Here is a 22613-nt window from a genome sequence, read left to right on the forward strand (position 1 = left end):
CACGATGGCAGTGGTCGTTGCACCTGTGAAATCCACCACCTCTCCTTTCTCGTTCGTCACCACCAACTCTATGTCGTCTATGCGGTTGCGACATACTGGAAAATAGATCGGCGAAGAGGGTGTGTAGATGATCGGTTCCATGAATTCGGAACTTGGTTTGAACGTGGCTATGATTCCCGTTTGCTTGTGACTTCCTAACAATCCGTCCGAAGATTTCGTGATCATGCCTTCCGCTACGTTGCAGTGTACGTTTAGAGTCTCTATGGCCAAAAATTTAGGAATGTTGGTTGCTACGTGTTTGATGCCAGCTTCGAGTTTCGGGTGATCGTTCTCGAAACCTAAAAGTTCACCCATGGTGCCCAGGTCCACGGTCTCCGTCGCGGATAGGATTTCCACTCTGTGCGTGACCGAATTTTGAGAAAGGTACGTGCCTTTGGGTAACTGAGCTTGCAAAGTAGAAAGATTGTATTGGCCTGGCGTGACGACGATGTGTTCGCTTCCGACGCTAATTTTGTTGTTGTGATGCGTGACGTTAGGTATGAGGTACATGCCGTAGAATGCACGCAGAGCTACGGATTTAGGATAGACGATGTCGTCGTGCAGCGTGAGTTTCAAGATCGAAGATTCGCTCGTGAGATGGAACACGCCCATCGTGTTTAAGATTCCACAATGCTTTCTGGAAATCTTCCACCTGCGGCTTATTTATTTTAGAGAGAAACGCGAGCATGGAGAGACAGAGATGACCGCAGTTCACGTCTCCGAAATTTTGAATGCGTTCGTCGTTGTAGTATATAGGTGTTTTGTTTGTTTTCAGATAATGAACTAAATTTGTAGGTGGAACGCCTCCGAAAGAATCGAAAACGAATGCTTTGTTATTGTCATTTTTGTGGTAACATATCCAATGCGTGCCTGGATTTTCTTGACCGTCCAAGTTGACTACTCCACATTCTCTTTTTTTAACGGTTGAAGGTAACGAGTCGGACATGAAAACTCCTCTGAAGTGTTTGATTTGTAATGGTTTGATCAGAGATTCAATGTCTCGGTTGGTGAGTGCTGTTGCTGTTTCTTTTTTTTAAACTTTTTCATCACGCCCTTCCCCCCTTTCTTCTCCATGGCCAGATTATGACGTTTCTGTTCTTCCAACTCGGCCTTGTTCTTCTTTGAGTCGATGACGGTTTTCGCGATGGCGGCGCTTCCGCCGGCCAAACTTCCAACGGCCCCCAATGCCGCCAGGATGGCCGGGATGCTGAATATGAAACCTCCGATCTTTTGCTGTTTCCGCGAACGCTGCAAGCGTCTCAATTGAGGTGTGCTGAGAAGTAATTTCATTCCGTGTCCTTTCGTCAAGCAAGAACGTTTCTTCTCGCGTTGTTTCTTGGTGAGTAACCCATCGAGGGCACCTAGATTTTTCAGATTGGAGTATGGTATCTGGTACACGACACCCTTGGGCTTCATGTTGATGCTCTCTATATATATTTTTTTCACGGTATGTTATTTATATATATAAATGTTCCGAGATTTTTTTTTGTTTCGTGTAATTTTTTTTTACAGTATGTTATTTATATATATATGTATGTTCCGAGATTTTTTTTTCAAGGTATGTTATTTTATATATACTCCGCGCAGCGTCGTTAAACAAATTCTATTACGTGCTTTGTTTTCTTACCAAAAAGTTCCTTTGTACCCTTGTACACGATTCGAGTTTTGTTCTCGATTAAAATAGATAGCTTCTCGTCGGATAACATGTTAGCGTATCGATCTGGTAAAAATAGACTGTATTGTGCGTTGAGCAACAGACGCACCTTGGGACCATACTGGGTAGAAACAATTGAACCTGAAGTTATCGTGTAAGGTTTGTCGACTTCCAATTCCTGAATTTTTACATACTCGACTGACAAATTTAGCATTTGTTTTAATGCTTGGAGATCACTCATATCGAAGGAGAGAAATTTCAGTGTGTGTGTGTTAGAGAAATTTAATTTTTTTCACAATGTGTGTTATTTATATATACACCGAAGATTATTTTTTTTTCACGATGTGTGTGTTATTTATATATCAAGTTTTTGACACGTATATATATTATTATTATTTTTTTTCACGGAGGAAGAAAGTCCGTGCTTCTGAAAGATCGATGATGTGCGTAATAATATCTTCAGTTTCCTGTTTAGACTTGCGCCAATTATCTGTGTATCGTCTTCTCCCCTGCCTCTCCTCGTGAAGTTCGTCCATTCTCTCGTTTAATTTTTCCCCTGCGGCCGAAAGAAGAGTGTCGAGATCACCGCACCTCATGCCACTGATCTCCCGAAGACGGTCCTTGACAGCCATTTCACAAGGGATGCGAAATTCCGTCGTCGTTTTTGCTATGATCAAAAGTTTATTAACATCTCCGTTTACTGCATGTTTGAATATTTTACATAGTAGCTCGGGCGGCAAATGAGTTATACGAGGCATGATGTTTTTTTTACTGTATGTTATTTATTTACACACCCCAACCAAATTTTTGTTTCGTGTTCATGGCGATGGTGGTGCCCAGTGCTGCAACTCTTTCTCCCAGCGATGCGTCTCTGCTGACGAACCTTTCGAAAGCTGCGTGCTCTAACTTTCTGTCTGCTTCGTGACGTGCATCCAGATCCGTCTCCGTGGTGTTGTAGGCGATGTCGTGATCTTTGCATGCGGCGTCCAACGGATTCACACCCTTGTCTCCTCTCTCCAATCTTTTCTCGAGTTTGGTACCCGGTCCGCAGTACTGGTAGCCAGGTAAATGCATCTCGAAAGGTAACTTGTTGATGATGTCGTTCACGAGTCCCTTTCCTTCGGCCACGTTCCAGAATCTCGGAGGCAGCGTGTTGATGATTTTGATGAGGTACCCTATGCCCTTGTCGTCGTTCACGATGAAGTTGGAAAGTTTGGCGCTGATCATGTCCACGATGCCAACCTTCTCGTTGTAGAAATTACGATTGCCTGCATTCTCCTCTCCTGCAATAACCAACAACCTGTCTATGAGCTTGCGCACGTCGTCCACCCAAACGAATTCTTTGGGTAGGGTGTTGTAGAGTTTGACGCCGCTGCCTGTTTTGACCAGGTTCCATATCGGTTTGATGAGGTTCCTGTACTTCTCGCCGCTGCTCGATTTCACCCTATTCTGCGAGGCGTCGTTGTTTTGGTACAAGGCATCCGTCATGATCAAAATTTCCTTGTAACTTTGGTAATCTTCGTCGGTGTAATCTTTCGGCTCCTTTTTGGCAACGAGTTCCCACAGTCCCACCGTACCCGGATACCTCGTCCAACTATCCTTATCGCCTAAATTAACTTTAATGTCGTTGCCTTCGAAGGTCACCTTCGATTTTCCAATCTTCCAAACGACACCGCCACCTTCGCTGCTCTCCATGGTGGGATACAATCCGAACACTTCATCCTTGTCGAACTTCCCCGTGCTCAGGTAGTCTCGTGCCAAAGGTCCCAACTCGATCTTATCCGAAGACGTGCTACCTATGGCTCGACGTCGTGCCGGTACGTCCTTCAGTTCGAACGGCGTCGAAGGAATGCTCGAAATGGGCGTGGGTACGGTGTAACTTTTAGCTGCGAGCGGTACGAGTTCGTTGATCAAATTTTTATTTTGTTCCGTGACACTTTTAATTTCTTTACCTAGACCGCTGATGGCGTCGATCACAGGTTTATCTTGACGTTTCTTCTCTTCGTAGGATCCGCGATTCTTGGATTTCCAACCTTTGAAGCGTTTCACGAGGTATTTCCGCAACTTGAGATTTTCGTCTTCTTGAAATTGACGTTTTGACATTTTGCTATATACGTTGAAACGTTTTTGAAACGTCGAATTCTCAGCCTATACGTTCGGTTCTCGTAGTTTTCTTGCCGTCACCGCTTGAGACTATGCACTTTTTCTAACACTCACTTTTTTGTTGTAATGGTTATTTTATATATGCTTGTCAGACGTTTGAAAAAAAAGAACGTTTTTTTTCAAATTTTATTTTTTTAGATTCTCACGACCTTTTGATTTTTTTTTGGGATTTTCTTCTTGTTGCAAATCTGAAATTTTCCTCTTGTTAGCCTTTGAGACGTCTAGATAAACGTTTATTTTATTCCTATATTTTCCATGGTTTGCTTTGCGAGTCATGTCGATGGTCAAGAATCCGAAATCGTCACTGTTCCAACAGTAGGAGCATAATTTAGAAAATAGATTGTAATTTACGTCAGCCCCTACGTAATCATAGTGTGCGTGTTTTAAATTGGTGTGGTCTTGTCGAAACAAACAAATGAAATTAGCGTTGTCGCGTAGCAGTTGTTTCGGAACCTTGGAAAAAGTTTGTGCCAGGTAGAAACAATCCATTCCTTTGTGACGACCTCGAGTGAAAAAATTACGAATCTCGTTTTGATTTTCCAAGATCATGTCGTCGAACACCACAACGGAATTCTCGAGACAATCGTCCAGTGGAATGATTTCAGTTGGGAAAGTTGCAATGCCCAGTCCCTCGTACAGTTTCATAAGTTGCTGGTATTCCGCTTGTTCGAGACTTTTCGAAAATACGTAGAGGTGTCTGTTTTCCCAGTCTAACCAATTGGGTGCGAGGATAAAATTATCAATGAGCAGTGTCGTCTTTCCGCACCCCGAAGGTCCTACGATCAGACACCGTATGCTGTCGGGGAGCAATTCGCCGTTCCTTTTCTTCGTTTGATTTTCCGAATCAGGTAGACGTTTCACGACATTCCACGCACTCATAGAATCACTTCGTTTGAATCGATCCAACTCGTGTCCGGAAGTCCCAGCCATTTCACCAAAAGTTTGTCGCCTCTCTTACGCAAAACTTTTTCGATGAGGTACGTGTCGGGGTATTTAGTTTTAGAGAGTTCCTCCTCGTAGAAGAGCCCCAATAAAATTTCACCGCCACTGTCCTTTATTATATACGTGTGACGGTTCCCGGGTAGAACTCGAACCACGGTAAAAAGTTCCGTGCTCCAGTTTCGTGTGAAACCCCTGTCGAACGTTCGCTTCAATTTACTGACCCTCACCTGGTCTCCAATTTTGTATTTAGGTTTTTTTGTCGTGGGCGTGTACTTTGGGCAGTAAACGCTGGAAATTAAACGTTGCTCGTCGGCCTTGGTAACGTCAGCTGGCTTCATGCCTATCGTTCCGTGCACCGTGTGATTATAGTCGTTAACGAGTTCCGGAAGAATGGTGACCCACTTGTAGCTTCCCTGAAGCGTGAAGCGCGACCACATGCGTGATTTCAGAGTGCGATTGAATCTTTCCACGATGCTGGCCTTGACGTCACTGAAGGTCGAGTAATGTCGAACGTCGTGTTTGCGAATAAACTTTTGGAATACGGCATTGTAAAATTCCTTCCCCTTGTCCGTGTGCAGAAACCGAGGTCGTCTGCCGCCGCTTTCGCGAAAAATTGTCTTGAATGCTTCCGTGACGCACGTTCCTGTTTTGGATTTCAAAGGTAGAGCCCATGCGAATTTCGAAAATGTGTCTATGACTGTGAGAAGGTACTTGTTGCCCTTGTTCAATTTATGTACGTTTTTTAACTTCCCGCTACTCATCTCGACGAGGTCGCTTTCCCAGAGGTCGTCGATGCCCTTGGTCACCACCGCCAAACGTTCGTAGTTGCGGCGTGCAGGTTTATGCAATTCTTGGACGATGGCTTGCCTAGACATTTTTTTTTAGAGATTACGTTTGAAGAGAAGCACCAGCGTGATGGGATTCAAAGAGAGTGGCACCTCGCCTGTGTTTTGAATGATCAGCTTATCGCCGGCACTCACGTCGAAAACGGTAAGATCTTCGTCTTCGTGTATTTCATATACGTTGCGCGTTTCGTTCCAACGTGCCAGAGGAATGTTTCCTGCTTTCTGGACACCACGATTCGATATTAAGGTCATGGTGGGAACGCTAGCTTTTCTGCCGTGAGACCAGTACGAAAATTCGTTTATCTGAATCGTGCCATCGAGGAGAAACTTGTAGTACGGATGATAAGGATGTAACATGTACAGTTTGTTACCTTCGACGAACGTGGAGATTCTCTGTTGATTGGGAACGCTGTTGATTTCGATGGCTTGCAGAGAATGCAGTTTAGCGAATTTAGTATCGACGCTAACGAGGTTGCTGTGAAGCTGTCCCAGTGTATTTTGTACGGGCAACAAATAATCGACTATGGTATCTGTTACTGTAGAAAACGACGGTTTGATTTTCACTTCCACGTTCAACTGCTTGTAGTTTTCGTTGAGTTCTTGCAACTTGGCACCGAAAGAGGCCAGCGTCGATTCCTGCGTGGATTCCAGCACTCCAACTTGATCCCTAATGTTGACGACAATACTCTGAAGGTTCTCGACTTGATTCAATTTCGAGCTCTTCTCGGTAAGATCGTTCACGATGCTTCGCATCTCGGTAAACTGCGTGTGAAGATCCGCGACGCTCTGCGAAGTGGGCAACGTCGACACCAGCGAACTAATTTCCTCTCGAATCTGTTCCACGTTCGCCGTTTCCGTTTCTAGTCGTTTCAGCATACGTGATATGTTTCTTTTCAAAGCGTGTAATTCTTTGGAGGTGGGGAGATTGGCCACCCTACTCTCGAGTTCGCTCAACGAACTTTTGACGTCGCTCGATTCGGATAGTGCCGTCACCGTCGTTTTCAATTTTTCCAAATCTTCGCTCGAAGGCACGCTCGTCCGTAACGATTCCAAGTCACCCTGTATGTTGTCCAGCACGTGATGAAAATGAGCAAGATTCGTTTCGACGTTCAAATTTTCTAAATATTGGATCTTCTGCTGAACCGTGCTTAACGTGTCTTGAATGCTCGTCAACGCACTTGCTTCAGCGTGAATATTTTTAATTTCTTCGTTGATCAACTCCAGAGACGCCTGAAGCGTAGCGATGGTGGTTTGAATGTGTTCGAAATCTCGATAGGCCTCCAATTGAATTTTTATGTTCGCTACGCTCTTGCCGATGACCTGCAGTTCGTCTGACGAAGGTAGGTTCGTCATGGTATCTTCCAAAGTCTGTAACTTGGATTTAATTTCTTCCAACGTGCCGGTGAATTCTTCTTGTAATTTGGAAACGACGACGTGCAAGCGTTCTACATCAATATCGTTCACGACGGTTTGAAGTTCAGAGAAATTCTTTTCTATTGCCGAAGTTCGTTCTTCGATTTCGAGTTTCAATTTTTCCAAATCTTCATTTTTCGATTGAAATTGCTGTAATTTGGCCAAATCATTTTGAAGCGAATCCACACTCAACTGTATATTTTGAACGTTGTCGTAAGAAGGTACGTCGACATAATTTTTTATGAGCGTTTTCAGTTCGGAATCGATTTTCAGAATGGGGTCGAGACATTGCGTTTGGAGCGTAGCAATCTCGGACTCTAAACTTTTGTTTAAGGTCTCCTGCAAAGCGATCAAATCGCTCCTCAACTTTTTAATTCGAACGTCCAGCATGAGAATCTCTTCTGCGTGGTCTACACGCTTGGTGTGGCCGAAAATGTCGTTAGGCATTATGGTTATTTATAATAGGATAGACGATTCGTAATTCTACGAAGAGAGGAATGAGTTTGTCGTAATCTCCTAGGAGTTCCACGTAAAGATAATCTCCTGCAGAAACATCGTACGTAATGTTAGAAATCATCTTGTCGTGCTTGATTCGAAAAATGTTCTTGCCGGTAGATATTTTGATTTCGCCTACGTTTTCCGGATTCAAGGTGATTTGAAGTTTCCCATCGATCGGAATCTCGTAGAAATGTAAATTGTTGTTGAAGACGTAAAACATCTTGCCCACATCGTCATTCAGTTTCGTCCATATACTGTTGAGATGAACAATCAGTATACCATTGAGTTTAGATAACACGGAAGGTAAGAGGTTATTGGAATTTGTTGATGCAATTTCCATGATGCGTTGTTTCCGGAAACCAAAGAGATTCATTGTCCCTGTTAATTATTTTAAATTTTCTATATGAGGTGCCCCTTCGTAGATCGAATGAAGAAAAGAGAAGATTTTATCTGCAGCGGTCCGCAATACAAAGAGACTCTAACATGTAATTACGAGGAAGAAGAAAAAAAAGAGTTGAATTTAATGAGCCTCGTGTTTAGAGCGAGCCTTAACGACATAATAACAAGTTCCAACTTTTCATCGCCTGAGGGCTCCCCCTTTCATTCTTTCCCTCCGTCTGTTTTGGAGAGGAAAAGACACAGCGGACTTCATGGCTATGCGGTTACAGTTTGACACATGTCACATTTATCGCTTCCATTGCAGTGGCCCCACTCTCTCGTGTGTATTTGACAATCAAGAACACGTAACTTTTTGTCTCTGACATCCAATGCGACCTTGGTTACGCGCGTCGTATACAGTTCGTGTAAAGTATTTGCAATGCGATGATCGGTGCTGAGTTTTTTTTTCACCATGAAAGAGGCATTCTTTATAGTCTTGCATGTTAAATTTGCTGGTACTTATTTTTCCTACCCCTTTCGCTTTCTTGATCTCTTTTTCTTCTGTACAACTTACGCAGTACATTTTGGCACGAAGCCCCGCAAATTCGCTGATGTACTTCCCGCCAACTTCATCCTTGTATTTACCAATCGTCATTTTGTTCTCCGTAGAATGCAGGTGATGGCCTGATGGTAAGTTGCTAAAATCAAAAAGATGCTTCATCTTAGTCAGATCATGTTCGAGGCTTGGTGTTTGGATTAGAAAAATGAAGCTATCCGTGTCAATGTAACATATTTGGATGTTATCTCTATAAAAAAGTTGAAACTGATCGTAGTACGATTGGTACATGTGCAATTTTGATAGTTCAAGGACGGTGGCACCTATGGCAATCGGCTTGTTGAGCATCACTTGCTTCTTGTTCTTCTCGACGAATACAAGATTCTCGTCGAAAATGGTGAAGTTTTTGAAGTAGGGTGACGCGACGATCTTTTCGAATTTCTTTTCGTCCGTGACCAACGTTGCGTCGATGTAATTACGCACGTTCTCCATCGTCTTGCCGTAGATGGCATTGTTGAACAGTTTGTACAGATCCTTGTCCGCAGGCGATGTCGATTGCGCTCTGCGTCGCGTGTTCTCGGATATGTAGGGTTCCAGCCACCTGCTCTGCCAAAATTTCAATCCTCTGTGTATTTTCTTCAACTGCAAGCCGTGACGCACGTAGAATTGAAGGAGTCGGTAGTGCACAACGTAATTCCTCTTGTTCTCCACGCTTAGTATGAGTTTTGGCTCCGATCCTCCAGGTGGCTTCTCTTTGGTGGGGGCCAGGGCCAATCCGTGATGTTTCTCGTGCAGCGTTTCGGGATAATCGAGATCCACTTCCAAGAAACAGCCCCATTCGTTATCTTCGCTCCAGTTGAGAAAATCATCCTCGCAGGAGAGTTCCTCTTCGGTCATCCACGCGTAGTCGCTGATGGGAAGACACTGGGACATGGAGTGGCCGTACAGGTTGTTGACATCCCAGTAGACGATGTAGGTGTTGGGCTTCGATGCATCGTAACCAGGCGTACGAGGATTGTTTGCCTGAGCATGCCTTCGGGGACATTGGACGATGCCACCGCGTATCGCACTCTCCATGGAGGCATACTGTTCCTTCTCTGCGATGAGCCCCAGTTCCACGTTGGTGTATTTCAGCATCGAAGCCCAAGTCAATCCCGGCGTCGTGAAGAAATACGCAGGATCCAACTTGTAGATCGCGATGCATCTCTTGCGAAACGACTCGAAAATGTCCATGAGAAGTGTCACGTCCAATTTCAAATACAGGTCGTGATAATCACGAAAAGTTTGGCAATTGAAGGCCGTCCACACACTACGAGCGTGTTCGTAGTCCTCTTCGGAACAGACGTCCTCCGTGAGATGAGAATAAAATGCCTCCCGGGGTGGAAGTTCCCTCTCGTCAAATTTGTCGAAATCGTTGACGTACTCGTAGGGGTAGACGCCCTTGCGACGCAACAGATTCAAATTTTCATCTCCTCCCGAAAAACATTTTTGCTTGGTGGCCACAAGATCTTCGTCGCCAAGTTGAGCTGCAAGGGTGGCCAGGCTGGAGGACAGGAAATTATAAGAATCCAGGATTCTTACTTCCACACTTCCTCCTTCTTCGAGAGGGATCCACACTCTCACCGCAATATACTTCTCGCTTGTTCTCGGAATGATGCTGATTCGAGTCGTTATGTTGTAGAGCTCTTTGACGAACAGATGCGTATCGTACTTCTCCGTGTAGTGCAGAAACACTGCAATGAAATGCGACTCCTTAATCTTAAGATTGCAGCAATTACAGATCGTGTTCAGGAATAATCCATTCTGATGGTCATGGTGCACGACCTTGTGATTTTCGGGGGTGAAAGCCTGGTCACACTCCGCGCATCTTGTCGCCGTGTCATGTCTCCGCTGTTGTTCCGTCGTGAGAGCAGGTGGAGAAACGTAAGAGCCTTTCAGGCTGGGTGCAAGTTCTCTCGCGCATTCCGCTATCTTCTTAACAAAATGTTTTGCCGCATCGGGTCCGCAATACAATATGACATCATTTAATTTTTCTCCGTAGATGGAGAAACTGCAAGGCTCGTGGTGAAAAATTTGGATCGTGCTTGAGGTAGAGGGATCAGGGTTGCAAGACGTCATGGGAACTTGGAAGCTTTCAAAGTCGGCATAAAGGACAGCGGGATGGTGGAGAAGAGCCTGGTGTTTCTGAAATTTCATCTTGGTTCCGGGTTCCGGCATGACATCTTCGGGTTCTGCATTCACGGAGCCAAAACACTTGTGCTGTTCTTTCGTCTTCTTTCCCACGCGAAAAATTCTCAAGCACCGATCGCAAATGTCGATCTTATCGTGATTCTTGCTCATCTGTCTTCCTACTAATCGTGAGAAATTCCGTATCAAACTGTAACGGCCATCTACAAGCAAGAGTCGAATTACATTATTCTGGCTTCTCGCAGGTCTTAACACACGAATGTTGCCGCAATCGTCAACCCCAAACACAGAAATATCGATATCTTCTCCTTTTTCCTCTCTATAGTTTTTTAAAAATTGATTGATCTTATTCAGGGGCACAGGATAGGAAATTCCTCGCATGACATTCTTGTATTTCTTCTCGTATCGTTTGTAATTAGACAGGCGTTCGGGATTAACATTGTTAGCCGGGTGTAATGCGGCGATGACAGACCATAGGAAACTCTTCTGATCATTACTTTTTATGTTCAACACTGCATTTTGCTTTTTTTTTTGTTTGTTTTTTTGAGCGCTGCGTAAGGGTTTTAAATTGCAGACTCTAAGCTCTAACATGTGGCTGCGACCGCAAAGACTCCATCCACTTCCTCTACCTTCAAAGTCTTCTTGTTTTTGTCCCAAGTGCTCGAATAGCCGTGTCACTATCTCGTCAAGATCCTTGTTATTGCCCTCATGTAAGCCTTCACACCCTACGTAAAAGCTGAAAGTGCTTGTCTTGGACGAGACAACTTTCTCATACAGCAGGGTCAAGACGAGATGAATTTTAATTGCAACATTAACGAGGCAATCACGTAATTGATCGACTACAAGGGATTTCACATTGTCGAGGAAGGTGCTCGAGTCACATTTTTCATCACCTCCAGATTTATACGTCATGATGCGTGCACTTTTATTCAAAGCACCGCCGCCTTCATGCGCATCAATGCGAGATTTCTTTGCCGGGGGGACTACGACATCATGTTCCGTTGGACGACATTTTTTCAAATGCCTAGCAATATTAGGTTTAGAAATTAATTTTCCACAGTTACGACATGCCACTTTTCCGCAAAGACCGGAGGGACCTGGTTGCGGTTCCATTTTTTTTTCTCTGTTATTTATATATACAGAGAAATTTTTTGGGGGGTTGTGGTGGTGGTGGTGATAGGGGGAAAGCGCACTGAAACAGAAGGAAAAAAAATTGAAAAAAATGCTAAATATATTTTTTTCCTTCCACATATATATATATATTAGACGCGAACAGTATGTGTGTGTTTGTGTGTGTGTGTGTGTGTGTGTGTGTGTGTGTGTGTGTGTGTGCACTGTTGTAGGAGGTAAAAATTTATACATGTAAGTGTGTGTGTGTCAATTTTTTATGACTCCTCTGAATATGTGTGTGTCAGACGCAAAACAAAGAAAAAAAATAAAAACTTACCTTTCAAGAGAGATAGAGAGAGAGACTTCAAAAAAAAACTTGTAGCTCCACGATGATATATATGTATACTGCCAGACAAACAAATTAAAGAATACTGAACTGCCACGATTGACGTTCACCTTTCAAGAGAGATAGAGAGACTTCAAAATAAAACTTGTAGCTCACTAAAAAAAAAAAAGTTCCACGATGATATGTATGTATGTATACTGCCAGACAAACAAATTAAAGAATACTGAACTGCCACGATTGACGTTCACTATGATAATGATGTACAAAAGAGGAAACTGCTACGTTATATAGGAACCCCCCAACCCACGCGACCCCCTTTGGTGAAAACACAATGAGCGCTATAGTCAATGTCCTAGCAATAACCCCCGTTGACCGATTCATTCGTGCATGTGGTACAAACGAACAATGCTATACTTTTTTTTTAAACAAAAGACTTTTCGATGCGCACAATATCCTGTGGGGGACAAATAGCAAATGAACGGGCGTTGACAGTTCCACCCATGCATGTATTGTCGATCATTTCCTCGGTCTCTATATTCCACACGCCCCGTCAGTGGGTGTGGTGTGTGTGAAACGGGCGATCCCCCCACAGCTCTGTGAGAACCAGCACACAAAACACTCAACCATGCCTGAAACGAAAAACAGTGGACGCTTTTGTTTCGTGCTTGTGATTCCATAAAAATAATACGCGAAATGGTTGAAAAATTCCACGTGCAACAATACAGCTTTTGTTGTCGGTCGAGCATAATTGTGGATAGATAAAAATTTCCAAAGCGGATGCTGTTGCTGTGCTCGCTTCCGCCGCATCCGCTTCTGATTCGATTGTTATAGGGGGATGTGGGTGGATTCTTCGTTCAGGACCGTGGGAAAGCTGAAAAAAATAGAATCTCTTCGGGTCGAACTTGATGCGAGAGGAATGGGTTCGGGGTGAGGCTGTGGCGGCGACGGCGTGGCGGTCGTAATATGCGTCGAAGCTGGTAGCAGCACGGGTAGTACTGCGCTCAATTCTTGTGAATGTAGTAATTCTTTCGAAAAGATAACGTTACCTAAACGAGTGCACGCTTCCAAAAAAAGATAAAACTTGCGAGCGAAATTGCGAATCGCTCCAATATGCGGGCACGGAACAAAAAAAAATAGGTGAGGTTTCGAAGCCACGATGAACGTTCAACACCTGTCGTTGTTTTTAAAATTGCATTATCGTACGATGTCAGTTTTGGAAACGCTTGCAATATACTTTGTACGTTGCGTGAAAACAATAATTTCACCTCGGACGAAACAATTATTTCTCGCTGTGTAAGCTCAGCTAACGTTTTTTTGAGTTTGATGCTCTCAACGAATCGAAAATTAATTTTAATTTTTCCGAACCACACTATCGAATGACATTCGGTAATTTCGAATTTGCGCAAACGCTTCTGGGTTGGTTCGAAGAATAGTTTTTGGTCCGTGATGAAAATATTACATTGAGCGACGAAACACAATTTTTTTTCCACGGGGACGGGAAAAGTTCTACCTAGCGTCGCTATCCACGCGAACGTTAGAAATTGCCTGAATGTGCCTTGGGGGCTTTGCACATAATTATCGATTTTTGTTTTAGAGAATAATCTATGTAAGATTCTAGCCACCACCACGCACCCTGGCGAGGTTATAGGGGCCAGGAATCCTAAAAAAAAACAATTATTATTATTATTTGTTTGTTTGCTTGCGTCACAATACGGAAAAATAATGAGAGGCGCCAGCACGCGCATATGTGTGTGTGTGTGTGGCACATCGTTTCGCGAGAGGTTTTTACAAAGCTCGCGATATATAAACATTTGGCCCGGACTTAGAAAAAAATTACGATAAGGTGCATTCATCCTTCAAGGATGAGAAAGTGAATTTACTCATCACGGCTTTTCTGCGCCGTGAAACATCGTCAGCGCAATAAATGAGGCGCGAAACGTGGAGAGAAAGTGAGTTTTTGAGGTTTCGGTGCGATTTTCTGAGGGGTCGAAAAATCAGGGTTGCAGTCAAATGCACATTTTGACTACTACTAGGTAACTTACCTCTTTATCCCTAGGCCAGGCACTTGCGGATTGAAGTTAAAGTTGAAAGTCGTAAGTCGTATGTTCAAAGTCTTTGTTGTCCTTTTCCACAGAATACTACCCTCCCCTTACGTTCCATCATATATCAAGTCGCAAATTATCCCATCCCACAAGTCATTCAGAAAATACAACCCTCCCCTTTACGGCCTGCAGTTTCCAAACAAAATGTGCACGATGTTCCAGAAGATAACGTATTTACACGCGCTGAGGATACCGTTCAACAATATGTTGAATGATAGGCAGTGAGATCCCTCCCAACTCCTGCATGAAGTGTTATATACTATGTAACTGCTTAAATCGGATGCGAAATTCTAAATGGTCCTTATTTGATACTGTTGACAAAGTAGTTTGAAAGGACATTTCACAGTTTCAGTAAAATTGAAAATATCACTCAGTTTTTTGTGGTACATTGTAGGGATGCTTTCCCTCGTGGGGCTATCCTGAATCATCCATTCCCCTGCAAGGAAGCCTAGGGCACATCGAAGTATGCACACACAGGGCACACTTGTTCCCCTAAATTAATGGTATGAGGAAGAATAATAAGGTATGTAATAAATGCAATGGGCCTCGTGGAGAAAAATGATCGCTTCTAGCAACACGACTATCATTTTTCCACGGCGTTTTGATAATATCCTGTGCCTCAAGTATGGAAATGTATACACCGTTTAAAAGCTTAGTAAAATAATCTGCAGCTTTTGCCAAATATGGTTACTCAAACTTTATATACACCAACCTTCGATCCTCAGTGGAGGCACACTGAGTTGGTATCACTGTAGGTTCAGTCTCGATTAGCCTCTCTCATCGTGAATTGTACGAAAACAAACTTCAGAGTCGTTACTGGATCTGAAACAATTTTTTTACAAAGGGTAATAACCTTTGGCGTCGAGTATTGTTTTCTCAGATCAGAGAACTTTCCACTTGTCAGGTCGTGTTAACAGACACAAATGTTAGAATATAGGCCTCAGAGAAGCCACATACGCATTTGGAACATATCCGAGACAGTCCAAAATTGAATGTTTGGTGTGCTATGGCGCATGATAAAGTCATAGGTCCATTCTTTTTCGAGGGGCAAACGGTAACAGGAAATGCGTCCTTAAACATGCTGAAAGACTTTGCAGTTCACGAATTACGTCATTTACAATCGAGAGTGATATTACAAGTGGATGGGACCCTGCAACATTGGAGCTGACAGGCAAGGGAGTATTTTGCTTCTGTAACCTCTCAGATACTGGAGAACATGTGGAGGGAGATTGAATACTGGCTGGATATTCCCTGTGCAACAAACAGAGCTCATGTTGAGCTATGCTGAGCTGTAACTGCTTCCAATAAGACTTAGTGAGTTTTCCTTCAAACTGTATGTTTTTGTTTGTAGCTACTCCCTAGCATATAAAAAAACACACTTTTAAAAACTGTTAGTCTCACTACGGACACCCTGTATATATTTGTGTGTGTTTATTTGAGGCTGTGTTCAATATATTTCCAATGTTATATTCTTACAGCGTATTTTCTGCCCTTCCCAGGGAAAAAAATTCCAGATCAGCAACAAACAAACTGTATTAGAAACAAAAGAATCATTGCCCCAGAGGGATAAAAATAAGTCATCTGCTCCACAGACTGTTTCATTGGAATCCCTTGTTGTGTTAATGCCCTCACAACTCACCCGACATGATTGATTGACCAATTTCTCAATGTGACCTTGCACGCAAGCAGAAGAGGGCTGCCATACTATACGTCCTCCCACACAGCAGGCGGACAAAGTGCTTTGGTCAACACGACACCAATGAAGCTACTTAATGATGATGTCGAGAGTTCTGTGAGAGACTCCATCTGTTCAATGGGAGTTTGTTGTTCTCTTGGGTAGGAGGAGAAAAATTGCATCCAATTATTTCGCATTCAAGGAAATTAGGCCTCCTAACCCAGTGAACCTTTTTCTGAAAGAGCAACAGATTGCGTGTTTTGATGAGAAAGTACGAGTAAGTTAGTGGCAAGGACCTATTTTTTTTTCAAAGCTTCGGTCTTGTCCAATCCATTTTTTGTAGGTTATGGTTTTGTTCGAATATTCCATCAACATTTTTATTGATGAATGTCCTTCCCTGACGAAGTTTACTGCAATTTTGTGGCTAGGAAAATGTCTGATCTTGATGCCGTTGTACCCAGATATTAAACCCAATAATTATGAAATCTTAAGAACGAATAGTATTTTAACTTTTGTTTTTGGTTTGTAAAATACGCCGTTTTTTAAACACACAGAACAACAATAAGCTTGCGGCCTTCCCGATGGGTTGTAGTCAAAGGCTACTGGGTTCGATACCCGGAGGAGATTCTTTTGGGATGGGATTTCAGACAGGAGGTGCCCTTATCGCTTGTAGTTTGTTGTGTCAGTTCTGTGTGAAAACCATGTCGTGTGGAGCTTCAATCTGAAAGCTTAGCTTCCTAAAGGGCAGTATATGCTACATTAGTTAAGTAATAGTTAATATAACATTTACAATTAAATTACTGAACTGTTCAATATATCCATAGATATAATTCATTGTTACAATCCAATTACAGAATAGAGAAAAATAATATCTCTTTTTCAATTTTTTGTTTGAAACGTTTATTCAATAATTTGAAAATGGACTAATTTCTCCAGTGTAATAGTTTTGTTAACCATTGAAGAAACTATATTTATTATTTTAAATTATACGTTTTAATGGAAATAAATTCTAAACTACCATGGCTCAACTTTTCAAAATGGCCCTCAGTATTCCGCAGTTTATTTTCTTCTGTGACAAGTCAAATTACAAAAGGGATATTTGGGTCCGAAATAGTAATTTCGTGTTTGAGAACATTGAAATATGCTTGACGATATCACTGGACCTTGCGACTATCTCGCAAAATTCTTTAAAATTAAGGTATATCTGTTGACGTATGTTATTAAATTCTCTTGATACCTTCGTGCAATGTACTTGCTGGTACATACAGCTATCTGTAACAGTTTTGTGATGGCAAAAGCCAACTATCGATTAGAATATTCTAAAAAGAATGCTCCGAAATAGTCCACTCTAGACCATTTCGTAATAGGCAATGTATATAAATCTATTTTCTTTTTAGAGTTTAGAAGAGGTCCGATCAATCCGCGTGAACTTATGAAGGTCATAAGTTCACACGATATAAGTTCGTGCTGTGTAAGCTTTCCACCTGCACCTTAAGGCCAGTAGGCTGCATAAGAGTGGAGAGAGCCCATTGGTTTGAGGGGTAAAAATTACTGCAGGGAAAAGCGTTTTCCTTTTCACAGAAACACCTCACGGATCTACTGTCATGATTGCTATGTCACACTGATGTGTAAAGGGTGACACTTTCCGAAGATACCCGAATGTGAACCTATATTCCACGTAGTACACCCTGGACTGCATTTTACAGTGAGTGCATTGTGTATTGTCCATGTGTGCTAATGACTGATCTTTCATCCTCATACCCGCCATTAACAAAAAAGTGTCAGAAAAGCGAAGAAAAACCAAGTAAATATCAAAACCAACAATGCCACACTACACTGTCACTTACGAATCAGATAATGATAGGTTTCTCACTACACGAACGTGACCGACGAAGCCTACAGCATGCTCACTCCTACCTTTCGCCGCTCTTACAATGTCTTTGCTCGTTTTGCAGTCCACACGTGGATACGAGGATTCTCTTTCACAAATATGCTGAGGATGACTAAGCCTGATTTAGATTATCCAATAAGGACACAATTTTGAATATGTTGCTGAGAAAACCTTAAGCTTCGGTAGACTTAAAAGTCAAATTCTATGTGAAGAATTTTTAACAATTTTGTGCTCTGAAAGACAAATTGTCATTTTCTATTTGATTTCAGGACTTATAAAGATTCCCTACGACAAGTTCAAGGAGAACAAGGAAAATCTTCGTTGGATCAGCATCTACGTGATATCCGAATCCTACAGAGCGGTATGCGAAGTCGTAATGGAGTGTATAAAATGCAGTCAGATGCTTCTCTTCTCGACCACGTTCGGAAAGAATGTCCAACTCGATGAATTTGAATCAACCCAGAAGATCATCACTATGAATGTAAGTGCGCATTTTTCCATCTTATGTTTGCCGGTCTCGAACCCCGACCTGGGCATCGTTGTTCTTTGTGAGTGTTCCTTCATCAATTTCGCCACATCATCACTGTTCCTCATAGTCGCGATTAGCCAAACGTTGCAGAGAAGCGTCGCTAAATAATGAGAATCAAATCAAAATTTATTTTATAGTTGCAGAATGAGAATCCAAAAAGCAAAGGAACAGGGTATTAGCTAGATTTTAAATTTATGTATTATTTTTCCTAATAGGAGAATGATGTGAGCAAGCAACCTGCAAAATGCTGGTAAGTGGAGAATGGACATAACACAAAAAGTGGGAAAATTTCATGGAAAAATGGAAGGTATTTTATCTCCGAAATGCTGCGTAAAAGTGGTTTATAAATGAATGGCTTATTGCAGAAAGGGACCTGAGTCACATTTTTGACTTATCGGAATTAATGGTATTTTTGATTTTCCTAGTTACAGACACGTATTTTAGTGCAGAAAGGACGTCAGTCACACAAGACTAAAGCCAAGAAAATGCACAGTGAAAAGCGTACTTTAATGCAGAAAGGTACCTGAGTCACTGACTCGGGTCCTTTTCTGCAATAAACCTAGCTACTCTGTAGCGACGGACACTGGTCCCTTTTCACAGAGAAAGAATAACAACCGTGTGGAAAATAAACTTGGCAACTCTGAAACAAGTGACAAGCGATTTCCTAAAAAAAAAGTTCGTCTGTAGCCGTGTTCTATAGAGGGTGATATGTGTTAGTGCAGAGCGATGGCAACTGTTGTTAGAGGTTTTGTTGCTTGTATTACAGATATGCAGGACGATAGTAGTGTTAGTGACGTGAGCATTGACAGTCCCAAGGAATTCGACATCCGGAAACATATAACAGAAATGTGATTAGAAGTGCAAGGGTGAATGGACAGGAGTATGTGAACTACAGGGGTGTTATAACATCTGCAAAAAGAGTGCGGTCGCCGTGTAATTGGCCCAAAAATGTTATGAACAATTCAACGAAGACGAACAACGTTCAGTGTTTGACATATTGTATAGAATGCAAAGTAAAGATGAACAGGATATACACAAAACACACAAAACATTTGCAGAGAATGATCCATGTTGAAAATGTTAAGACACATCGTCCACGCAAAGAAGACGGTGCGTTCCACGAAAAGTCGTTTAAGTACCACGTACTACTGGCAAATAGCATAATACAAGTTTATCGTGAGGCGTTTTGCAGACTTTATGATGTGCCAGAGAAAATAATAAGGCGTTTACGGAAGTTACTGTTAGAGGGCAAAATACGCGGACAGAGCAAAAGTGGGAATATGATTAAGGCTGAGGATATACAGGCAGTGCATGGACATATCGCGTCTTTTCCAACTAAACGTGGAAATTATGCAAACATGAAATACCTCCATGAAAACCTGTCAGTAGTGGGAAAGTACCTATTATAAACTCAAGAAAGTATGAACCCCCCTCAAGCAGATTTGGCTATACTTAAACCTAGCTCAACATGCCCATATGAGCTTATTGCTCAAGTGTGGAACCCTGTCTAATCCAAGATTTTTGTAAAAATGCCCTCTGGAATTTCTCAGAAAGTATGAACCCCCCTCAGATTGATTTGCCCATACTTATAAAAGGTACTTCTGTGAGATTGTTGTCCATAAATTTGTAAAAAATATGTTTTTTTTGATATTGTATGATATTTTAAGTATAGTGACTGATATAGTGCCCTAGCAGGTATAGATTTCAAAATATTAACAATTTTGTTAATATTGCATTTTTCAGAAAATTCTATTTATAAAAATTAGGCATTTACAGCTTAAATATTGCATATATCAGGAAAATTATAGAGACAAAAAATGTAGAGAATCATGCCTAGAATATGCCTACAAAATTTCAAGTCTCCAGTACTGATAGTTTTTGAAAAAATATCAAATTAAAAAAATATCGATTTTTTAACAAAACTTCTAAACAGCCTCTAGATTTCAAATATGCAACCCCCATGCTCCTATCTTGAAAAATAGGCAAGTTATTCAAGATCTAGAGAACAACAAGATATTTTGAAAAATTTATAGAGATCAAAAAGTTGCATCTTGCCATGCCCAGGCCAAAGCAACAAACCCCATGTCTCTAGGATTCATGGTTCCAGAGATAATCAAAATCCAAAAAATTATCGATTTTTTCAAAATTTGAGTATGTTGCTCTGGGGGCCATGCAGAATCACCCCCAAGAATATAATTGGCCTAGGATCAAAACTAGTGAAAATTGAAAAAATAAAATAATCGATTTTTTCAAAATTTCAATATGTTGCTCTGGGGGCCATGCAGAGTCACCCCCATAAATATAATTATCTTAGGATCAAAATTAGTGACAGAATAGAGAAACAAAAATTATAATAGGGCTTGGATATAGCTACCAGCCACTATATTTTTATTTTGAACACAGCACTTAAAACTAAGCCAAGATGCACCCCCACCCACCCCCACCCACCCCCACCCACCCCCACCCACCCACATCCATACATATTTACTTCCCGGTACACTTCTATTGCATCATGTTGTGTAATATTATGCAATAAGTGTTGTTTTCTGATTAATTGCTTATGACATAATGTGATGATGTGGTGTTTTCTGATTGGTTTAAATAAGCAGTGTTTCTATTGGCTCTGTAAATCTATATAAGCCAGGGCACAGTGCAGATTCTTCACCATTGCTGGATCGGCAGTGGAACCCACAAGTGGGGGGCAGAACCTGAACAGGCTCCACCAAAGTATAGGAGACTTGAAGCATATAATTTGGCGGAATAACCCAAGTAAGGTCATAGAAACAATATACACTGTTACAATAAAAGCCAATTTTTGGCAGGGGGGAGGGGGGGGGGCAAAGTGGTTCCTAAATACAAAATAATTAATATCTCAAGAACTAATTGACATAGAGCTATGCAGTTTTTTTGTCTGCACTGAACCCAACTGATATTTTTTATTAAGCATAGAATTTTGATCATAGAAACAATATACACTGATACAATAAAAGCCAATTTTTGGCAGGGGGGTCAAAGTGGTTCCTAAATACAAAACTCAAGAACTAATTGACATAGAGCTATGCAGTTTTTTTGTCTGCACTGAACCCAACTGATATTTTTTATTAAGTATAGAATTTTGATTTGATTCCCAAGAAATTTTATATAAATACCAAAGCCAAAAATATTAACACACATACACACACATACACACACACACACACACACACACACACAGCACAGTGCTGAACCCAACTGATATTTTTATCCAGCATAGAGTTTTGATTTGAATCCCAAGAAATTGTATATAATAAACAACAACAAAAATGCCGAATCAAAAATATTGCAATCAGTGTAATAAGAATATACCCAGCCCCAATTGGGCCAAGCACCAAAAGATTTGTAATCCAGACAAATGCAGAACCCCCACAAAAATATGCCCCAAATGCCATAGAGAATATAGCATGCAATACTTCACATATACACATAAAAATACTTGCTCTGCACAGTCATCAATATTGCCCTCACAACCATCTACATCTGTTGTGAAAAGGAAGCATGAAGCACCTGTTAATGCTGGACCTGCAAAGCAGCCACGCTATGCACCTATCCATAGCAGTTTTAATGGCCAATTAAGAGGTTATCGGTTTGTATCAGAGCCAAGATATGGCATTAAGAATTTTTTGAACAGTAAAAAACCTGATGTGCAGGCAATTCTAAATGCACAAAATGGCTCTTATAAGCTGTCCCTCAAATTGTTTACACAATATAAGAAACAAAATGGCACAAAATTTACACAGCCCCACATAACAGAAACTGTACCGGTATATTCAAATGCAAATTCAGACACAATAATAAGCAGTTTAATGGATCGATTGAATATTAAGCACTCTGAATTTGCGGCAAAAGAGTCTGGATGGAGCCTATGCGGCTCTCCACACAAGTTATATGTTAATATTTCTGAATTCAGCCCATTACAAGGATCTACATATCTGCCATTACCGGCCAATATTAAAAACAAAAGAGCCGTGGTTAATATTGAAAATACCGACCAGAAATGCTTTTTGTGGTGTATTTCAGCTGCTTTGTTTCCAGTTTCAAGAAGTCCTCAGAGAATAAGTTATTACAAACAGCATGAACATCTTTTTGACGATGCAATGAAGGTTTTAGAATATCCAATGTCTGTTCAGAATATTGATAAATTTGAAAAAAAGGCCCGGGATATGAATAGTAGACAATTATCTATTAATGTATTTATTTGTTCCACTGGCCGTGGCAATTGCTTGATAGAACCTCTCAGAATCAGTAC

At 41.6% G+C, this 22613-nt stretch overlaps 1 protein-coding gene across 1 annotated transcript in view; it reads left to right on the forward strand.

Annotated features, from left to right (window-relative positions):
• The window catches only part of LOC145994472 (dynein axonemal heavy chain 1-like), a 1132367-nt gene that overhangs the window by 24721 nt on the left and 1085033 nt on the right, over window positions 1-22613 (forward strand). Inside the window, exon 6 of the mRNA XM_083130607.1 lies at window positions 18069-18280. Within this exon, the coding sequence (XP_082986733.1) occupies window positions 18069-18280 (212 nt within the window). The remainder of the gene's footprint in view (window positions 1-18068; window positions 18281-22613) is intronic.

The sequence above is a fragment of the Lepisma saccharinum genome, chromosome 10 (assembly GCF_977018435.1).
Source record: "Lepisma saccharinum chromosome 10, izLepSacc3.1, whole genome shotgun sequence".
NCBI classification, from domain to species: domain Eukaryota; kingdom Metazoa; phylum Arthropoda; class Insecta; order Zygentoma; family Lepismatidae; genus Lepisma; species Lepisma saccharinum.